Raw genomic sequence first — 18,086 nt, 5'->3', positions numbered from 1 at the left:
ATATATATATATATATGTATATATATATATATATAAAAACATTTAGATGTGCCCTTGGAACCAGTCACCCACAATGGAGACTGGCATAGCTTATTCCAGGGAAGGCTGGGATGGCAGATATATTTGAGTATATAATGTGAGTTACTATTAAACTATCCTTTATTCTTTATCCTTTATTCCCTATGTCCAATCAATTACCTAACTTTCAAAAAACTTGTATTCATTCACTTAACATTTATTGAGTCCCTATCAAGAATTGGAATTAGGTACATGAGGTTTGGGACACAGAGTATAAGACATAGTCCCTTTTCTGAAGGTTTTTATATTCTAATACAAGGACATAAATCTATGATTCTTTGATAAAATCCCAACAATGTTCAATAATAAATTTAACTTCAATTCTGGAGAATAGTTGAAAGCACTTGCTTTGAAATCTTGACTGTGAAATCATCATGGTCTAGATGTGACAATAGAATTTGAAGATACCATAACCACATTGCTTCATGTGGTCATTTATCTACCCATTCTACCACCAATTCTGTCTCCTACCTCTCTAGGCATATATACTGCCCATCTTGTAGAATACCTCCCAATCAATAATAACCTTCACGTGATGACATCTCCTGTAGGCACATTTTCAACCAAAGTATTGCCAAAGATAGATGTAGTTCATCTGTAAATTATGCTCTTGAACCCAGGCATTGTGGGAAATGAAATTTTATAGAGATTCCTTTCACTCATCAAATGGAAATCCACAAATGTTCAATTTAGTCATCCTTTTTTTCTAGAACCTCAATCCTCAAAAATGTATATTTCTTTCCTTTTTTTATTTTTTTTATTTTTTTGCTGAAGCAATTGGGTATGTTTCTTTCCCAGGGTCACACAGCTAGGAATTGTTAAGTGTTTGAGGTCAGATTTGAACTCAGGTCCCTCCTGACTTCAGGGCTAGTGCTCTATCCACTGTGCCACCTAGCTGGCTCCAAAAATGTATATTTCTTAAATGATAAGCATTTTGAATCCTGGATAAATCTCGGAGCCTAATTACTTATCTGTAAAATGATCATGTTAAAAGTAATCCTGGGAAGAAACTAAGTAATGAAGGCTTGCTTAAATAAAGAGAGGGCTTTTTAAGGTGCAAGGATAACAATTATATTTTGTGTCCCACTGAAATTTCTAAAAGTCTGTGTTTGCTGTAACCACAGGGACCCCAGAAGGAAATATAAAGTATGAATGAATTATCCAAGTTGTAGAGGGATGAAACTATTGAATTCAAGGCACTGAGGTCAGGACTGCCTCTTCAGGCTAACTACTGATTAGATGATACTCTATGGTCATATGCTTGGAAAATGTTCCTTTCCACTATCCTTACTGACTCAATCATTGGTGTATAGAGGATTATAGGAGGGACTAGGGGGTGGAGTAAAGCTAGCCAGGACACACTGTTGGCGATAGAGGAGGGAAAAGGTGATAGCGGAGAATGTGCTTTCATTCTATTCAATCCTGCGTCTATGGACCGAGAATAAAGATTAGGGATTTTTGCTTAGCCTGACTCCGGCTGATTCTGGGGTGTCCTGTAACGATTGTTACATCAAACCAACAAAAATAAATCAGAATTATGTTTCCATGACAATAAATTTTGCACTTCTGTTCTTATTGCCAGTGACTAACCCTCTGAGTGATAAAGAAGTTAAGTTTGGCTATGTGTGCTTAATGACTCAAAGTCTTAAGATTTATAGCATTTCTCAATGAAGCAAAGGGCACTCCTGGGTGGATTCCATTTCTTTTTAAACACCCAAAGGTTATCTCCTTGCCATTATTGTTAATTTAGCATAAGTCAAACTGTCACTTTTCATTTTTAAAAATGTTTTACTTATTCATTTGAAATAATTGGTATTAAGTGACTTGCCTAGGGACACACAGCTAATAAGTGCTAAGTGTCTGAAGCCACATTTGAACTCTGGTTCTCCTCATTTGGCGACTAGTGCTCCATTCACTGCACCATCTAGTTGTCCTTGTCACATTATTAGTTTGTAGCATTCCCTCTGGGGCTACTTTCAGATGCTGGCAGGTTGCTATTGTATGTATCTCTGTGTGTGCACATCCATGTGTGGGTACCACAAATTTATCAATTGCCTCCCCTTTCTCTAACTTTAATCAAATTTACATATTTTTTCTTCTGTGATCTTCTTTATCCCTTATTTGGGTATGGTCTTTGGTTATAATTTTCCCCTCTTCAAGTTAGAATGTCTGTCTTCTTCTGGACTAATTTGTTTATGATGTGACCATTTATCTCTAAATCAGATATCCATTTGGAGCTTCTCTTTGGGCTGTAGTGTGAGATATTAGTCTTAACCTAATTTATACCAGATTGCCTTTCAGTTTTTCCAGGAGTTTTTGTAACTTCATCTTGCGCTGTCACAAAGAAAATGCACTCATATATTACTACAAATATTTCATAACAACTATAAAGTCTTTTTAAATGTATACATAAGGAAACTAAAAATTTGTCTCTTTTCTGGAAGTCCCAAGGTTATTTATACAACTCTCTTCCTTGCTAACATATTCAGAGCTCTAGGGGCCGATATAACTATTCTTTTCTGGGTGTTATTGCCTAACCAATTCTGAAATTATATGAAGAAAGGAAATTGGGACATCACAAACATTTCCCATGACTAAGACCGTTGGACAGAGACCCCCTCAAGCCAAAGTATCACTTCAGTCTCTAAAAGCTCCAAAAATGAATGGGAAGATATGTAGTTTTCTGAATACTTTTAAGGGAAGAAAACACAAGCATGCCAAATTTTGTTTTTCTCTCGAGTAGGCCTCAACTTTCCACGTTGCTTTAAATCTTGGGGAGTCTAGTACTGCACGGAACACACGTTAACTTTGCTCTGTTGAACACTGAATCAACAGCTTTCCCCAAACTACCAAGGGCGGCTCTCTGCCTTGGGCGTATGTTTCCTCCCCAGATAATTACTGAAGCGTAGAAGTGGAATTGCGAGGTGGAGGGAGGTTCCTCTGGATTTGTACTTTACTGAACTACCAAATCCTTTGTGCTCAAAGGCCGGGTCCACACCCAGGACCGCCCTGCCCACTCCTGCTTCCGAGGCTGGCAGGGCGGTGTTTAGATGGTGAGGTTGATTCTATTTGAACTGCGTAGCTGAAACTGGTCTAGTCCTCGGAAGTGACCGCTCCAGCTCTCCAGCTCTCCAGGAAAAGGACAAAAGTCGCCACATCAGGTAAGCAGGGGAGCGCAGAGGGTATAGGTTGGAACGGGAGCAGGACACTTCAAAAAGCTCATAGAACGCAAATTTTCGAGGAGTTGGCTAAGATGCAGTTTTCCCCGTAGTCTCTGGGAGGGAGCTCGCTGGGGAATCGCTAGGCAGAGACTGAGTTAGAGGAGAGATATAGACAGGCGACAGGGTCCGGGAGCGCCTTGCTAGCACGAAGTGGTGAGGCTAATGTAGGGAAAAGTTTTCACTGTCTCTAGTGAGGGATGTTTTTTAAGGTGATTGCCTCAAGGACTCACTTAATTGTCTGGAGACTGTTGAGAAAATCACTGATTCCGTTGCAGTTAAAATTCCAGAGGTGGAGGGTGGAGGTCTTTATGGGCGCTGGCCTGAAGGACGTGTCCGAGACCGGGACACGCCCTGGGGCAGAGCCTTTGTGGAGTCCCGCTACTCTTCACCTGAGTGAAACAGTCCCCTGCACCCTACCCCTCTCGTTATCGAAAATGCCCATGTGTAATCTAGCTTATGCTACTCCTCCGACACTTAAAAAGTAAAAATCATCCAATTGTAGCCTAAAGAAGACTGCAGGATTCCGCTTCCTCTCCCCTCTTTCCCCTCTACGGAAGGACAGAAAAGTTCAATTAGGATAATAATGCTTAAATACTTAAATATAATGCTTAAAAAAGAGTCCCGGGTCATACCTGTCTAGTAACATACAGTAAAATCTCAACTGTGAAACTGCTTTTCAAACTTGGCGGTGGGGGAAAGGATTCATATAATTTTTATTGTGAGTTTTATCAGAATTAGCTTATCAGAAGATTCGGCTAACTTGAGAAGCAGAAATGACAGTAGAAAGAGCACTAAACTTGAAGTTGCAGGATGTGGGTTCAAATTCTGTCTCTTCTACTGCTTGTGGAAACTTGGGCAAGGCACTTAGTTTTCTGGATCTCAGCTTTCTCATAAGAAAAAAGAGGGGAGGGAAGAAGGGAACAAGCATTTATTAAGCATTCTACTATATGCTAGGCACTATGCAAAAATGTTTTAGAAATATCTTATTTGATCCTCACTACAACCCTTGAACATAGGTTCTGATGTGGTCCCCATTTTATAGTTGAGGAAACTGAGGTAAACAGGGTCACACAGCTAGGGGGATATTAGACTCACTGAACCCTTGTCATTTCTAAATCTACAATTCTCAGAATTTATGCATACTAGGCCCATCATCAACAAGGCAGCCCCCCCAAAAAAAATATACAAAAAGTTATAGTTCCATAGATCCTTGAGAACATAAGTTTAGTATTACCCTGTGAAAGGAGGATGGAGTTGGTGCCTCTTTAGACTTTGACTAGAAGGAGGCAGAAAGCTAGGTTTGGTGCTTTTAAAGGAGGCAGAAGGATTTTATTCAGTCATCAGTTTCTAAAATGAATTTGTAAAGGATGTGTGTTTTTTTTTCTTTTCAGCAAGCTGTAAGTCAATAGAAAAGTTATCTGATGTTTTATGTAATGCCTAATGTCTAGCAAGTAAATGTCAGAGGTAGGATTTGTTCCCAGCTCTTTCATTCCAAGCTTAGTATTCTTTCCACTAGACATTGTTGCTTCTTTCTTAAATGATAGAATTCAAAAATGTTCCCAAATTGGGAAATAAGGGTTAAATGCTGAGAATGAGGAGAGCACAATAATTAGCAGAAGAGAAAGAGGAGAGGATTGTGGGTGTTGAGTCGGAGATCCTGGATTTAAATATCAGCGAGATCTTGAGTGATACATTTAACCTTTATTGCCTTCAGTTTCTTCTGGAAAATAGATTCTGGAAAAGGTGATAAGACTCTTAACATTTATTTAAACTCTAACTTTAAACCTGCTAGTGGCTCCTAAATATCAATACCCCAGCCAGATACCTAAGTATGGGACCTTAAGTTATTGCTTCACAATATTTTTATACCTGAGTATATTCCTTTTCATTCTCCCTTCTCCTTTCAATATCTCCCTCCCCCATACACACCAAAAAGCAATCCATTTGAACAGATGTTCAAAGTATTCAGTTTCCTATTCAAGATATTGTGGAATAACTATAAAATAACTTCCCATTTTTAAGTTTTAAGGAAATAAGAACTTTTTTTTTTTCAATACTACAGCTTCTAGTGATTCAAAAATAGGGAAGCAGAGAGAAGGCTGATGGAGGATTGCTTTTTGAAATTCTGACTAGTTCTCTGGAAATTTCAAATAAACCTTTTCATAACAGGAATCAGCTTATTTGCTTTCCTTCTCAAATTGTAGAGTTTTAAAGATACAAGTTTATCTTTTCATGGAATTCTTAGCTTTTCCCATATTGTGAAGAATGATCTAAGCTTCAGAAATTGACTAAAGATTTAAAAGTGTCATTTGGTTGCTGTGCCAAAAAGTTCTTTTGATTAACTTCACAGATATTTCGTATTTTTGAATGTATTAGTGACAGCAGCACCATGGCCAGAATTTCTAAGTTCTAGTAAGAAGAGTCTGCTGTAGGAAAAGTAGCTGTGGATGGGGAGGAAGTCACCTTAGAGTATTTATGTTAGGGATACTTTCACAGATCTTTTCCAAAAATGCTTGACATATGCCTAGGTCTTAGAAATAAAATTTAAGACATATATTTTAATGAAATTAAGGATTCATCCTCTGTGCCCTTCTGACATGAAGATGTGTAAAACTTTTTCCGATGTGAAGGGGGGTTTTAATAGCTAATAATAATAATAATACCTAGCATTTATAGAGTGCTTTACATGTATTCTCTTTATTTGATTCTCCCAACAACACTGTGATCTAGGTGCCATTATTATCTCTGTAATGCAGATGATGAAACTGAGGCTGAGAAAAAGGTTAAGAGATTTGCCCAGGGTTGCTTGGCTAGTGTTTGAAGCAGATTTAAACCTAAGTCTTTCTATCTTTTTTTTTTTTTCACTTAATAGAATTTTATTTTTTCCAATTACATTTTCAACATTCATTTTTGTTAGGTTTTGAGTTCCAATTTTTTTTCTTCCTCCTTTCCCCATCATTCCCTTCCCAAGACAGCAAATATAGATTTATTGATATAGATTAAACACATACAATCCTAAACATATTTCCATATTTGTCATGTTGTGCAAAAACAATCAGAATAAAAGGGAAACTCACAAAAAATAAAAAAACAAAAAAAGTAAAAATAGGCCTCATAATTCTGTCTTTGGTTGAGAATGGCATTTTCCATCTCAAGTATATTGGAATTGTCTTGGATCACTGCATTGCCGAAAATAGCTAAGTCTGTCAGAGTTGATCATCACACATCTGTTGTTACTATTCTGTGTACAATTGAACCTAGGTCTGTTTTCTCTCTTATCAAATGAAGGAACTGGCTTTTATGACCTGCAATGTTGCTCTCCCTCTAAAATGTGTGAGCCTACTGTAAGGAAAAAAAATTCATTAAAGTATTATCCCAGTTGCCTTATTTTAGTACCACTCCATTCTATTTTTGAAATTTTGTTCTTTTTTTTGTTTTAGTTATATTTACACATGTAGAAGAGAATACACACTGAAAGAAACAAATGAACTGATTTACATAATTTCTTTTGCTATTCAATCATATCACTCATGTTTGATTTTTCGCGACTTCATTTGGGGTTTTCTTGGCAAAGATATTCTGATATCTACCATATTTACTAAATACATTGAAGGCTGTTAGAATCTTTACAAAGTGTAAAGTCATTAGAGTTGATAGAGACAATAATTATCTAATTTAGCATGGTTCAGTATGATTGATCTGATCCTACAAGGAGATGTTATGGGCCAGAAGAAACAAGGTGTTAAGTAGAACTGATATCAGAGTAGTTGTCCTATTTCCTTTTCCAGCTGAGGAATTGAGGTAATAATGGTAAGTGATTTCCTCAAGATCATCCAGCTACCACCTTTTAGTAGCATAGAAAAAAAAAAGTGCAGATTGCTGCAGTAATTTGAAAGCAATAATAGAAGTAAGCTTTTTATAAAAGGCAGCATTTTAAACTAAATTCAAAAGGAAGTTATTGAAGAACTACAACCTTAGTCTTAGGGAAATTAAAATCTTGAAAACAGCAGCATTTGTTTCATATTTTAAAAAAGACTACTTGATAAAAAAAATTTTAAAGGATTAAAAACCATATTTACTAAATACATTGAAGGCTGTTAGAATCTTTACAAAGTGTAAAGTCATTAGAGTTGATAGAGACAATAATTATCTAATTTAGCATGGTTCAGTATGATTGATCTGATCCTACACGGAGATGTTATGGGTCAGAAGAAACAAGGTATTAAGTAGAACTGATAGACAATAATGCTTGTGTTCACACCTTTAGAGAGCTCATATAAGCAAGAAGTATTTAAGTACTCATTGGAGTTTACAAGTATGGGAGATTCACAAAGTTAACTTTGTAACTTTGTGAATTCACACCTCCCTTGAAGCTCTTAGGGCCAGAGAACACTCTGGGAGGAAACCCATAATCCCACTCTCTCATATCCCACAATCCCTCTCTCAGAGAAGGAGCATAAATAGAGCTTCAGGGAGCCAGTCAAAGGAGTTCAGCTGAAAAGATTAAGAGGGGAGTGTTAAGTCAGTTCAGAGAGAAGCCCTCTCTCAGAGGCAAGAAAGATTCATTCCATTTTTCACCTGGCTAGCTGGAGGCTGAAGGACAAACCTTTGGATTTGGAGACATTCGGAGGGAGCTCTTGGAACCAAGCAGAGAGATAGACCAAGAAAACTAACCGGGCTATTTTTGGAGGAAGCAATAAAAGATTTGAATTTTTAGCACCTGGCTGCATTTGGAGTGATTATTACTTTAACTGAAACTAAGGCTGCCTCCAGAAAACCTCCCCAAGAAATCTGTTCGCTCCCAGAGAGAACGATCTTATATTATGTTAAAGAAGAAAAACACCACAGAAGGCTATCAAAGTGTACAAAAGTTTTTCAGCTTTCTTTTGGCATATTTTTTGTAGTATTAAAATTATCTTTTTTGCTGTTGGAAATTATTTGTTAGTGTATTCCCTTGTGCCTAGGCTTTTAAGTAGTTTCCAAAAGCAGAATTGTTACATAGATTCTAATGCAATTTTGAGCTACACGGAAAACAAATCCTCCTTTCATTTCACTCAATAACATACACTTACTAGAGGAGAAAAAGAAGATAAACTGGTTTACTATTAATTACTTTTAATAAATTTTTTATATTTAAAAAGTTTTAACATTTCTTTCTGTATTCTGTAATATCTTTTGTTCATATTAGGTACCATAGTTGTATATGCACCACAAGTTCCCTATTAGATTGTAAATATAGAGTCAAAGGGAGTTAGTTATTTCATCTAAATTTTTTCCCAATTTCTTACTTTGTACTTTCTTTGAGAAACTTTGTTTCACCAAGTACAATGAAGTAGAAACATCTCTATTGTGACCCAGAATTTCAAAGCTATTTGGTAAGAGTAGTAGTAGAGTAAGGCACTGGGTTTCTGGGAAAATACATTTAAGGGAATATTCTGACAACATTTTATAAAAAATAGGGAGGTTTCTTTAAGGACTGAAGTTGCAAAAATATTCTTGGGAACAAAGCTAATTGGATGAGAAATGAAGAGTAGGATTATAATATTAATTGCTGGGCAGGCAAAGGCTTGCACTGTACTATAGAGAGGTGTTTATTATTAAAGGGGTAAACCTGACAGTTGAGTTTATTAAAATGAAAGATTTCTGAGTCTTGACTCATGTTTGCTTTTCTTTATCTGAAAATCACAGATTTATCATGTGATTTCTTAATGATATTACTTTGCTGACTTTATGGTTTCATTGCTAGGTTCCAGACCTAAAAAAAAGAAAAAATTCTTATATGGATAATGTCTAGGATCATAAGATCTTAGAGTGGAAGATACCTTTGGATTCCATCCAACCTTCTAATTTTACAAGGAAAATAAAACTCCAAAAAGTGAAGTTATTTGTTTGACTTCAAACAAATTTGTTAGTCTTCAAACAAATAGCTAGAGTTGAAACTCAAGTGTTCTTACTTCAAATGAAAGTATCTTTCCCCTTTATTTCATAATGTCTGTGGAATGAGGAACTTTTAGCATTTTGTTTTGATTAGCTCTTTAGGCGTAAAGCACTCTTCTGAAAAAGATAGATATAGAAATATGGTAGGCAAGTGGAAATATATCTGCTTTAACTTAGTGTAAGATTTCTAGAAAAGTTCTGAAGTTTTTCACCATGATTTGGATCTAAAATAAGCTGAGAAACTTTATCCTAAAAGAAATATGAAATTCAGAGGTCAACAAAACAACAGAGTAATTTAAATTCCCTTGGTTAAAATGTGGCTTTAATTTGCATAGTGACTATGCAAAATGACATTTTCTGAGTCAACATCTGAGTCATCTGTTTTACTAAGAGACATGAATATTAACATTTTATCTTCGGTTTGTTTACTTTTAAAACATTTGTAGTTGCTAAGATCTGACAATTTATTTCTATTTATGTATCCTTGGACAAGTCACTTAATTTCCCTGTGTCTCAGTTTCTTCTACTGTAAAATGAGGAGACTGAACTAACTGATGATTCTCCAGTTCTAAAGCTTTGAGCCTAGGTACAGAAGAATAATCTCCAGAAATATGTAAATGAATTTTAAATCCTGATATAGTATGATACTTTGAGACAAGATCAAAGTGTAGTTACTCTTTTCATAGTTCTGTTTCATATATCATTAAAGAAAACCCTCAGACCTTTAGTAAAAGGATAGAGGAAACATATGTTCATCTATTTTTATTTTCTTTATTTCATTTGATCAAGTTGTGATTATGCTGAGTATGGATGATATAAAGAGAATAAGTACTAAATTTAGACATATTTTTGTTATTAAAGTTCAAATCATAATGGTACCTAACTTTATTATTATTGTTTGATTTATGTATCCATAAGAACTCAACTAATGAGATAATTTTATTATTAACAATATAAATTTTCCTAACTCTCAAAAGTGACCTTGAAGATATTTTTTATTTTATTCACATACACAGAATGGTCAATACCCAGATTAACAACTCTAAAATATGGCTGTGGGCAAGGATTGCCAAATTCATTTAGTCACGTTACACTTAGATCTACAGCTCTGGTGTCTGTGTTGTTTGAAGGGGGCAGGGTATATTTTGGAGGAAAATAGAGTAGATGCAGCTAGGGCAGTTAAAGTGCCAAAGGTCTGAAAGTCAGGAAGACCTGTGTTTAGATTTGGTCTCAGACACTTACTGCCTGTGTCACCCTTGTTTGCCTCAGTTTCTTCATTTATAAAATGAGTTGGAGAAGGAAAGGGAAAACCATTCCGATATCTCTCCAAGAAAACCCCAAATGGAGTCACAAAGAGAATCAGAAATGACTGACAACCACAACATAATTATAACTTTAAATAGTGTGACCTTAAATACATCTCACCATTTATATGGGATTTGTTATTCAAATAAGTCAGGATCTAAAGGTTTTCTTTTTTCTTCTCCTATCCAGCATTTCCTTCTATAAAGGATAGGAGTGTTGATTTGATAAAAGTCATAGAAAGCAATGAATAGAAAATAGGGCAATGAGTATTAATATATTAATAATTGGTAACAACTTTATTGAATTTTAAACATTTTTGAGCTTATTGGGATGAGCAAAAGCTGAACAAATTGGAACCAGATTGGCTTGATTGGGCTTTAAAGAGGTTAAGGCCTGGACTGATTTTGGCAATTCAAGAGAATACAGACCAGGAGCTTGGTCTATGGAGAAGACTTCCAGAGTGGGAGAAGGAATTTCTCCCTCCTCTCTAAAGATTAACCATATGGCTGTGCAAAGAAGTTATGTGACCAGGAGAAAACACTGATTAGGGAGTAGAGATATATACTTCAGAGACATCTTTAATGGATTAGAGGATCCTCAAGCATTTCTGATGAATGACTAGAGCTCGGTAGGAACTTTGAAATACAAACAAAAGATTCCAGAGAAATCTAGAAAAGAAAATGTAAATTAGTCTGTTAGAAGAGCCTGTATGATGACAAGGCCTTTTTTTGTTGTTTTCTATGATTAGCACTACTCACCTAGTCCTATAAAGTCAAAGTCCTCTCTTGTAAAAAATACAATTAAACGCATTAATGTATTTCCCATATCTGAAAATATGTTTAGTTCACCTCCCTTCCAAGAGATGTGAAACATACTTCATCATGAATCTTCTAGTGAGCTAGTGATTCTAATGAATGATCATTGCATCGATCAGAGTTCTTAAATCTCTTGAAATCCCTTACATTATTATAGTTAATCCATAAATTATTCTTTTGGTAACTTAATCCTCCATCAGTTCAAACATAGTCTTCCCAAGTTTCCACATATCTTTCCCCTTTATCATTTTTTACTTTCATTATATTTGTATTCTCTAGCTGTTCCCCAAATGATGGGCATCTACTTTGTTTCCAATTCTCTACTACAACAAAAATAACAAAAATGATAATATAAATATTTTTTATACAAATGAACCCTTATCTTTTTTTCCCTCTTTGGGTATGTAATCATGGTAGTGGTAATAGCTAAGTCAAAGAATATAATAATAATAACAATAATAATAAAAAACTAACATATTAACTATGTGCTGGGCACTGGGGATACAAAAAAAAAAGTCAAAAAATCCTCTTCAAGGCCAATATCACTGGAGTTTGTGCCTGGAGTTTACTGAATTAAGGAGGTGACATGATTGGACTTATGCTTTAGAACTATCATTTTGGTGGCTAAATAAAATATGGAAAGGAGAAGGAAAAATCTTGAAGTAGGCTGACTTAATAGCAGGCTATTACAATAGTCCAGGCATGAGGTAAGGAACGCCTACACCAGAGTGCTGGTGGTATCACAAGAGAGAAGAGGGGATATTCAAGCGATGTTACAAATGTGAAATTGGTGGGTCTTGGTAATAGCTTGTATGTGAAGGGTGAGACATAATGAGGAATAAAGGATGACAGGTAGATTGAAAATCTGAGGGAGGGAAAATGATATTGTCCTCTATAGTAACTGGGCAGGTAAGAGGTGAAGAGAGTTTAGTGGAGAGCATACTGTTTGGTTTCCTTGATATCCAATTTGAAATGTCTGAAAGGCAGTGGAACATATAAAATTGGAGGTCAGCAGAGAGTTTAGAATATTATAAGTAGATTTGAGAATAGTTTTTATTGAAATGGTAATTAAATTGACCAGGACTTGATTAGATCATTAGTAGAAGTAATATAGAGGGAGAAAAGATGAGGACCCAGGACAGAACCCTGAGGGACATCTTTAGTTAGAGGGCATGGTCTAGATGAAGATCCAGCAAAGGACACTGAGAAGGAACCGTCTGAGAAGGAAAACCAAGAAACAGTGATGTCCTGAAAAACTGGTGAGAACTAAGTATCAAAAAGAAAGAGAGGGTTATTAACCATGTCAAAGGCTGACTTCAGACTTTATCTCCTAGTAGGAACAAGTAGTTATAAAAAATTAGAAGAGTAATGTTGGTTGAATGAAAAATAAAGGAAAACAAGAATTCTGTATGTTTCATGATATTCATAAATTTAAGCTTATTGTTATTCATGCATTTCAGTCAGGGCCAATTCTTTGTGATCTCATTTGGGATTTCACCATTTTTCTTCTCCAGCTCCCTTTAAAATGAGTAAACTGAGGTAAATAGGGTTAAGTGACTTGTTTAAGAAAACACAGGTCTGAAAACACAGTGTCTGAGGCCAGATTTGAATTCAGGAAGATGAATGTTCCTGACTCTAGTCTAATGTTCTATCTACTGTGCTTAAGTTAGCCCTTAGATTAAGACAAACTATCCTAAATGGCAAGTGGTATAAAAGCAAAATTTCATAAATATAAGATTTCTCTTTTTGTAAATGGGATTTTAAGAATAGACAATGATGGACTTTTTCTGTTTTCATTTTTAGGAAAATGGCTGATGGATTTTCTGTAAGTCTTTCATTCCTATATTTTTATTCCTATAATATGTACTACTAACCATGACACATTTTTATAACTATCTACCCTTTTAATTACCTTCCCAATGATTTTGATTTTTTGTTAAGAAGGTCTGTTAGTTCCAATTGATGTTTTGTTTTGTTTTTTTAGCCACTGAGTCAGAAAACACAAATTAGATAAAGAGATCCATGTGTCATTAATAGTAACCCTAACTCCTTGGCTGAAATGGAGCAATATTCTGGGCAGTATAGAGTTGAATTGAAGCCTAGCAATACCAATTTTTGATATTTTCTGACAATGACATTTTAAAGTTTTAAGCTCACAATTAAAAATTCTTTTATAGAGTAACTAAAAGTAATTCTGAATTATTTGCAGCAATGGGAAATAATAATATGTATGATAAAAGACACAATCCAGAAAGCAAATAATTTAAACCTTCTGAGCAAAGAGCAGCTAAAATGTTAGAACAGTTAAAACAGTAAGCAATAAAGTTCATAGGCATTCATTTTATTTTTCGTCATTGCTTGTTCTATTTTTTAGATCAGAAATTGTTGTTTCCATTTTTTTGCTTCCCTTGATTTTATTTTTAAAATGTATGAGAACTGTTTTCATTCTTATGATTGTTTTCTTCTCTCTTTTAGCTTAATGATGCCTTATCTGGGTCTGGAAACCAAAACCCACAAGGTTGGCCACAAGGTCCTTGGGGAAATCAATCCCCTGGTACAGGGGCATACCCAGGATATCCTGGGGCCTATCCTGGTGCAGGGGTACCTGGGGCCTACCCTGGTGCAGGGGCACCTGGAGCCTACCCTAGTACAGGGGTACCTGGGGCCTACCCTGGTGCAGGAGCACCTGGGGCCTATATTGGACCAGCAGTGCCTGGGGCCTATCCTGGACCAGTGGCACCTGGGGCCTATCCAGCTCCAGGACAGCCTAGTGCTCATGGAGCTTATCCACCTTCAGGGCCCATGAGTACCCCCAGTGGACCAACATCTCCCGTTGGAAGCCCACTGGTAAGCTCAAACTGAATAATTACATCTCTGGCTTATTATTAATTTCACAAAATCAATGAAAAGGCAAAGTTGTAGTCCAGAACAAACAGAACTATCATTTTTTGATGCTTTTGTAGAAAACCAGCTCTGTTTCAGTTTTGCAAATACAGAAAAAGTGGCTAATTTATTTATATTATAAAAAATACTGAAAGCAGCTAGGTGACGCAGTGGATAGAGCACCAGCCCTGGAATCAGGAGGACCTGAGTTCAAATTTGGTCTCAGACACTTAACACTTCCTAGCTGTGTGACCCTGGGCAGCTCACTTAAGCCTAATTGCCTCAGCAAAAAGAAAAAAAAATCCTGAACAAGATTTTCCAAAATCTTCAATGTCTAACCATATGCCTGGAAGCCACCAAATTACTAAGCAGTTTCTTTTAGCACTTTTTTTCTCATATCTTTAGAAATAGCTATTAGATTAATATAAGGAATTTTCTCCATAAGAAACCTTTCTTTACCAATGCAGATCAGCACCCTTTCTGCAATTTAATGGTCTTAAGGAGTCACTTAGAACACAAAGAAATAAAGTGACTTGACCAGGGTCACATAGCTAGGATGTGGTTAGAAGTGGGACTCGAAAACCAGGTCTTCTGGTTTTGAGGTCAGCTCTAAATTCCCTACAACACATTGCCTTTCTTGTTTATATTCTCTTTCAAGAAAGGTACATAGACCAATATCTGACTTACTCTGTAGCCAAAATTATAATATGATATTCTATTTCCTTCTTTGGTTTTACAAGTCAAATAATCTGTGGTGAAAGTCACCATTGGAATATTTGGAAGACCAGAACAGGATAACTATTGTAGCCTTAATGAACACTATTTACTATATTCAATAAGGTCTTTTCTCCCAAAATATCACATAATACTTTTTCATATTACTCTTAAGGACTTAAATAGTACTTTATATTATAGTGATCTATGTGTGTATTTTGAGATTACTCCCTCTCCCTAACAGATTTAAAACTGTTTTATTTAAATTTTGTTTCAGTACACAGTACTCTGAAATTGATAAACATAAACAAGCATAATAATGTAGGACTGCATTTATCAAATTGAATTGTCTAGGAGTGATAATAGTTCATACCAATCCCATAGTAAAGAATGTTGGTTTCTTATAAATTTTATAAGGGAAGAATGAGTTGATACATATCAGATGCATATTGTCTTCATTTAGAAAAGGGGGTTAACAATACATGTGATCTTCCTTGTAAGGTAATGGGCAGCTGGTGGTGAGAGAAGTGCTTTGTAAACCTTCAAGAACTATATAAATGTGAATTATCATTATCTCTTGGCCTGTAAAACTGCTCTAATCTTTACCAGTTGTCATATCTTGTCATTTCTATCACCACATAAATCTCATATTTATCTCCTTTTCTCCACTTATAGAGCCATGAACTTAATTTAGGTCCTTTCACCTGAATTATTTTGATAGCTTTTAAAAATAAGTGTATATTTTAAATTCTGTTGCAAAATCTTATAATTAACTTTTTAAAAAGTCTTAGGGATTATATAATGGCCCTTAACATACACATGGTCCCCTTCTCTGTGACTTTAGATAGTTTATTTCAGATGAATAGCTATAAGAGTAATCACAATCAGTCTGAGTCCTTAGTTTGGAAAATTCCTGACGTTTAAGCTGAGCTATGTCTCTCTGCCTTAATTTAAATTTATATCTATTGCAAGTTAACTCCTGACCACTGCAGTTGAGGAAAAATTCAGATAGCCAGAAACAGAAAAATGCAATAGATTATATTGTAGAGTCTGTGAATAAACAGTTATTAGAGGAAAAGCAATACTTTTTTTCTTGGAACTTATCTTAGCCCTTGAGTGAGTGGGTATAATTGGTAGTATCAACCTGAATCTTCTGTTCCAAGATGCTTGTAGGTCTGAGGACTTTTCTTGCTCTCTCTTTTCTCTATAATAGCTCAATACTATCATTTTCCCCCTCTTACATAAATGGCACTGTACTGCTGATTTTTTAAAGATTTGTGTGACCCCACTCCTCTACTTCCAGACACTCAGAATTTCTTTGTCTTTGAGATCCAGCTTTTTATACAAGTTCCCCAAGGTGTGATTAAATTTCTCACATCATAGTCCCTGTTGATACTCAGTTCTTATTGATTCAATCAATAAATATTACCTAACAAAAATAATTACTTTGAAGTAGAATAGGTTAATTGATGGAGCCGCATCTCTAATACTATATTTAAAAAAACCCCACCAAATAAAATAAGCATTTCATATATATAGTAGAACATAAGAAAATCCAAAAAAAACCTTGTAAATGAAATCAACAATGCTTCATTAGATATAGTTTGCTCTTTCTTTTAAGTTCAAAAGAAATTCAACCTGTAATTTTCAAAGTTATCCCAAATGTTTGTATTTCCTTCTGCTTTCTTTTGTGCGTTAAAAAATGTTTCAACAACCTTTTTCCTCTTTAATTTTTTACTATTTTCTTCTCTTGGCCACTCCATCAACAGATTTCCTTCTCCTTTCCAACTCTCCCCCTCTAATTAAAAAATAAAATAAATCCAAAAACTTTTATAACAAATGTAAGGGGAAAAAAAATTCCCACATTTACCATACCTGAAAATTTGTCTCATTTTGTGCTTTGAGTCTGATCACCTCTCAGTCAGAGATAGATAGTATACTTCACTAAAAGTTCTCTTGAATTATAATAATCATCTAATTAATCTTGTGTTACACCTCATCCCAGTCTCACCCATTCTCCAAATAGGTACCAAAGTGATTTTTTCTTTTTTTTTTTTTTTAAGGTTAAACATACATATTTCCACATTAGTCTTATTATAGAAGAAGAATCAAAATAAAAATAAAAAACCATGAACAAAGTAAAAAATTAAAAATAGTATGCTTCAATCTGCATCTAGACTCCAAAGTTCTTTCTCTGGATGTGGCTGACATTTTCCATCATGAGTTTTTTGGAATTGTCTTAGATTAATTGTATTGCTGAGAAGAACCAAGTCTGTCAAAGTTGATCATTGCATAATGTTGCTGTTACTGTGTACAGTACTATCATTCTCCACACTGATTTTCTTAAAGCATAGAGCTGACCACTCCACTAAACAATAAATCTAATGGTGATTTAGGACACAATTCTTGGTTCCAAACCATGTGTTTGGGATTTAGCACCAAATGATAAGGTTTAGTCATGTGAAGTATTCACAATGGCAATTCTCTTTGACAAAAGGTAAGTTTATTTAGGAGAAGAGGTTACAGACAAAATGAAGAATGGTTTATGTGGAATAGAGTTGGGAGAGCATATAGTTAGCAAGGAAAGGGGTTTTTACAGTTAGTGATGGAAAAGAGAAGTTCCCTAGTGTAATTCACAGTTGACCAGGAGAAAGAGAACATCCCATGAGATGCCATGCAGGGGTCCTCAAACTACGGCCGTGGGCCAGATGCGGCAGCTGAGGAGGTTTATCCCCCTCACCCAGGGCTATGAAGTTTCTTTATTTAAAGGCCCACAAAACAAAGTTTTTGTTTTTACTATAGTCCGGCCCTCCAACAATCTGAGGGACAGTGAACTGGCCCCCTATTTAAAAAGTTTGAGGAGCCCTGATGCCTTTAGCTGGCAGGCTAAATAGCAAAAGAAGATTTAACTCCCTAAAAGAGTGAGTTAGCTATAAGGAGAAAGAATAAACGCATAGTGGAGGATGAGAGGAGAGACACCATGCGTGAGGGAAAAGACACCATGAGGCAGAATTTTGTATTAGTTGTATCCCAAAGGGATTCAGCAAAGATGAAGTAAAACATGGATAGATTTATAGGGATTTAACATAACTCAGATTTCTGACAGGACATAGCAAGGGAAGGCTATAAGGTT

General features: G+C 35.5%; 1 protein-coding gene across 1 annotated transcript in view; it reads left to right on the top strand.

Moving 5' to 3' along the window:
- The first annotated feature begins 3,052 nt into the window (after positions 1–3,052).
- The window catches only part of LGALS3 (galectin 3), a 29,149-nt gene continuing 14,115 nt past the window's right edge, over positions 3,053–18,086 (top strand). The window contains exons 1-3 of the mRNA XM_051978091.1: positions 3,053–3,239; positions 13,160–13,181; positions 13,832–14,203. Coding sequence (XP_051834051.1) covers positions 13,164–13,181; positions 13,832–14,203 — 390 coding nt within the window. The 5' untranslated portion in view covers positions 3,053–3,239; positions 13,160–13,163. The remainder of the gene's footprint in view (positions 3,240–13,159; positions 13,182–13,831; positions 14,204–18,086) is intronic.

The sequence above is a fragment of the Antechinus flavipes genome, chromosome 2 (assembly GCF_016432865.1).
Source record: "Antechinus flavipes isolate AdamAnt ecotype Samford, QLD, Australia chromosome 2, AdamAnt_v2, whole genome shotgun sequence".
Lineage (NCBI taxonomy): Eukaryota > Metazoa > Chordata > Mammalia > Dasyuromorphia > Dasyuridae > Antechinus > Antechinus flavipes.
The sequence above is the reverse complement of the archived record's forward strand: the minus strand, read 5'-3'. Positions and strand labels throughout refer to the sequence as shown.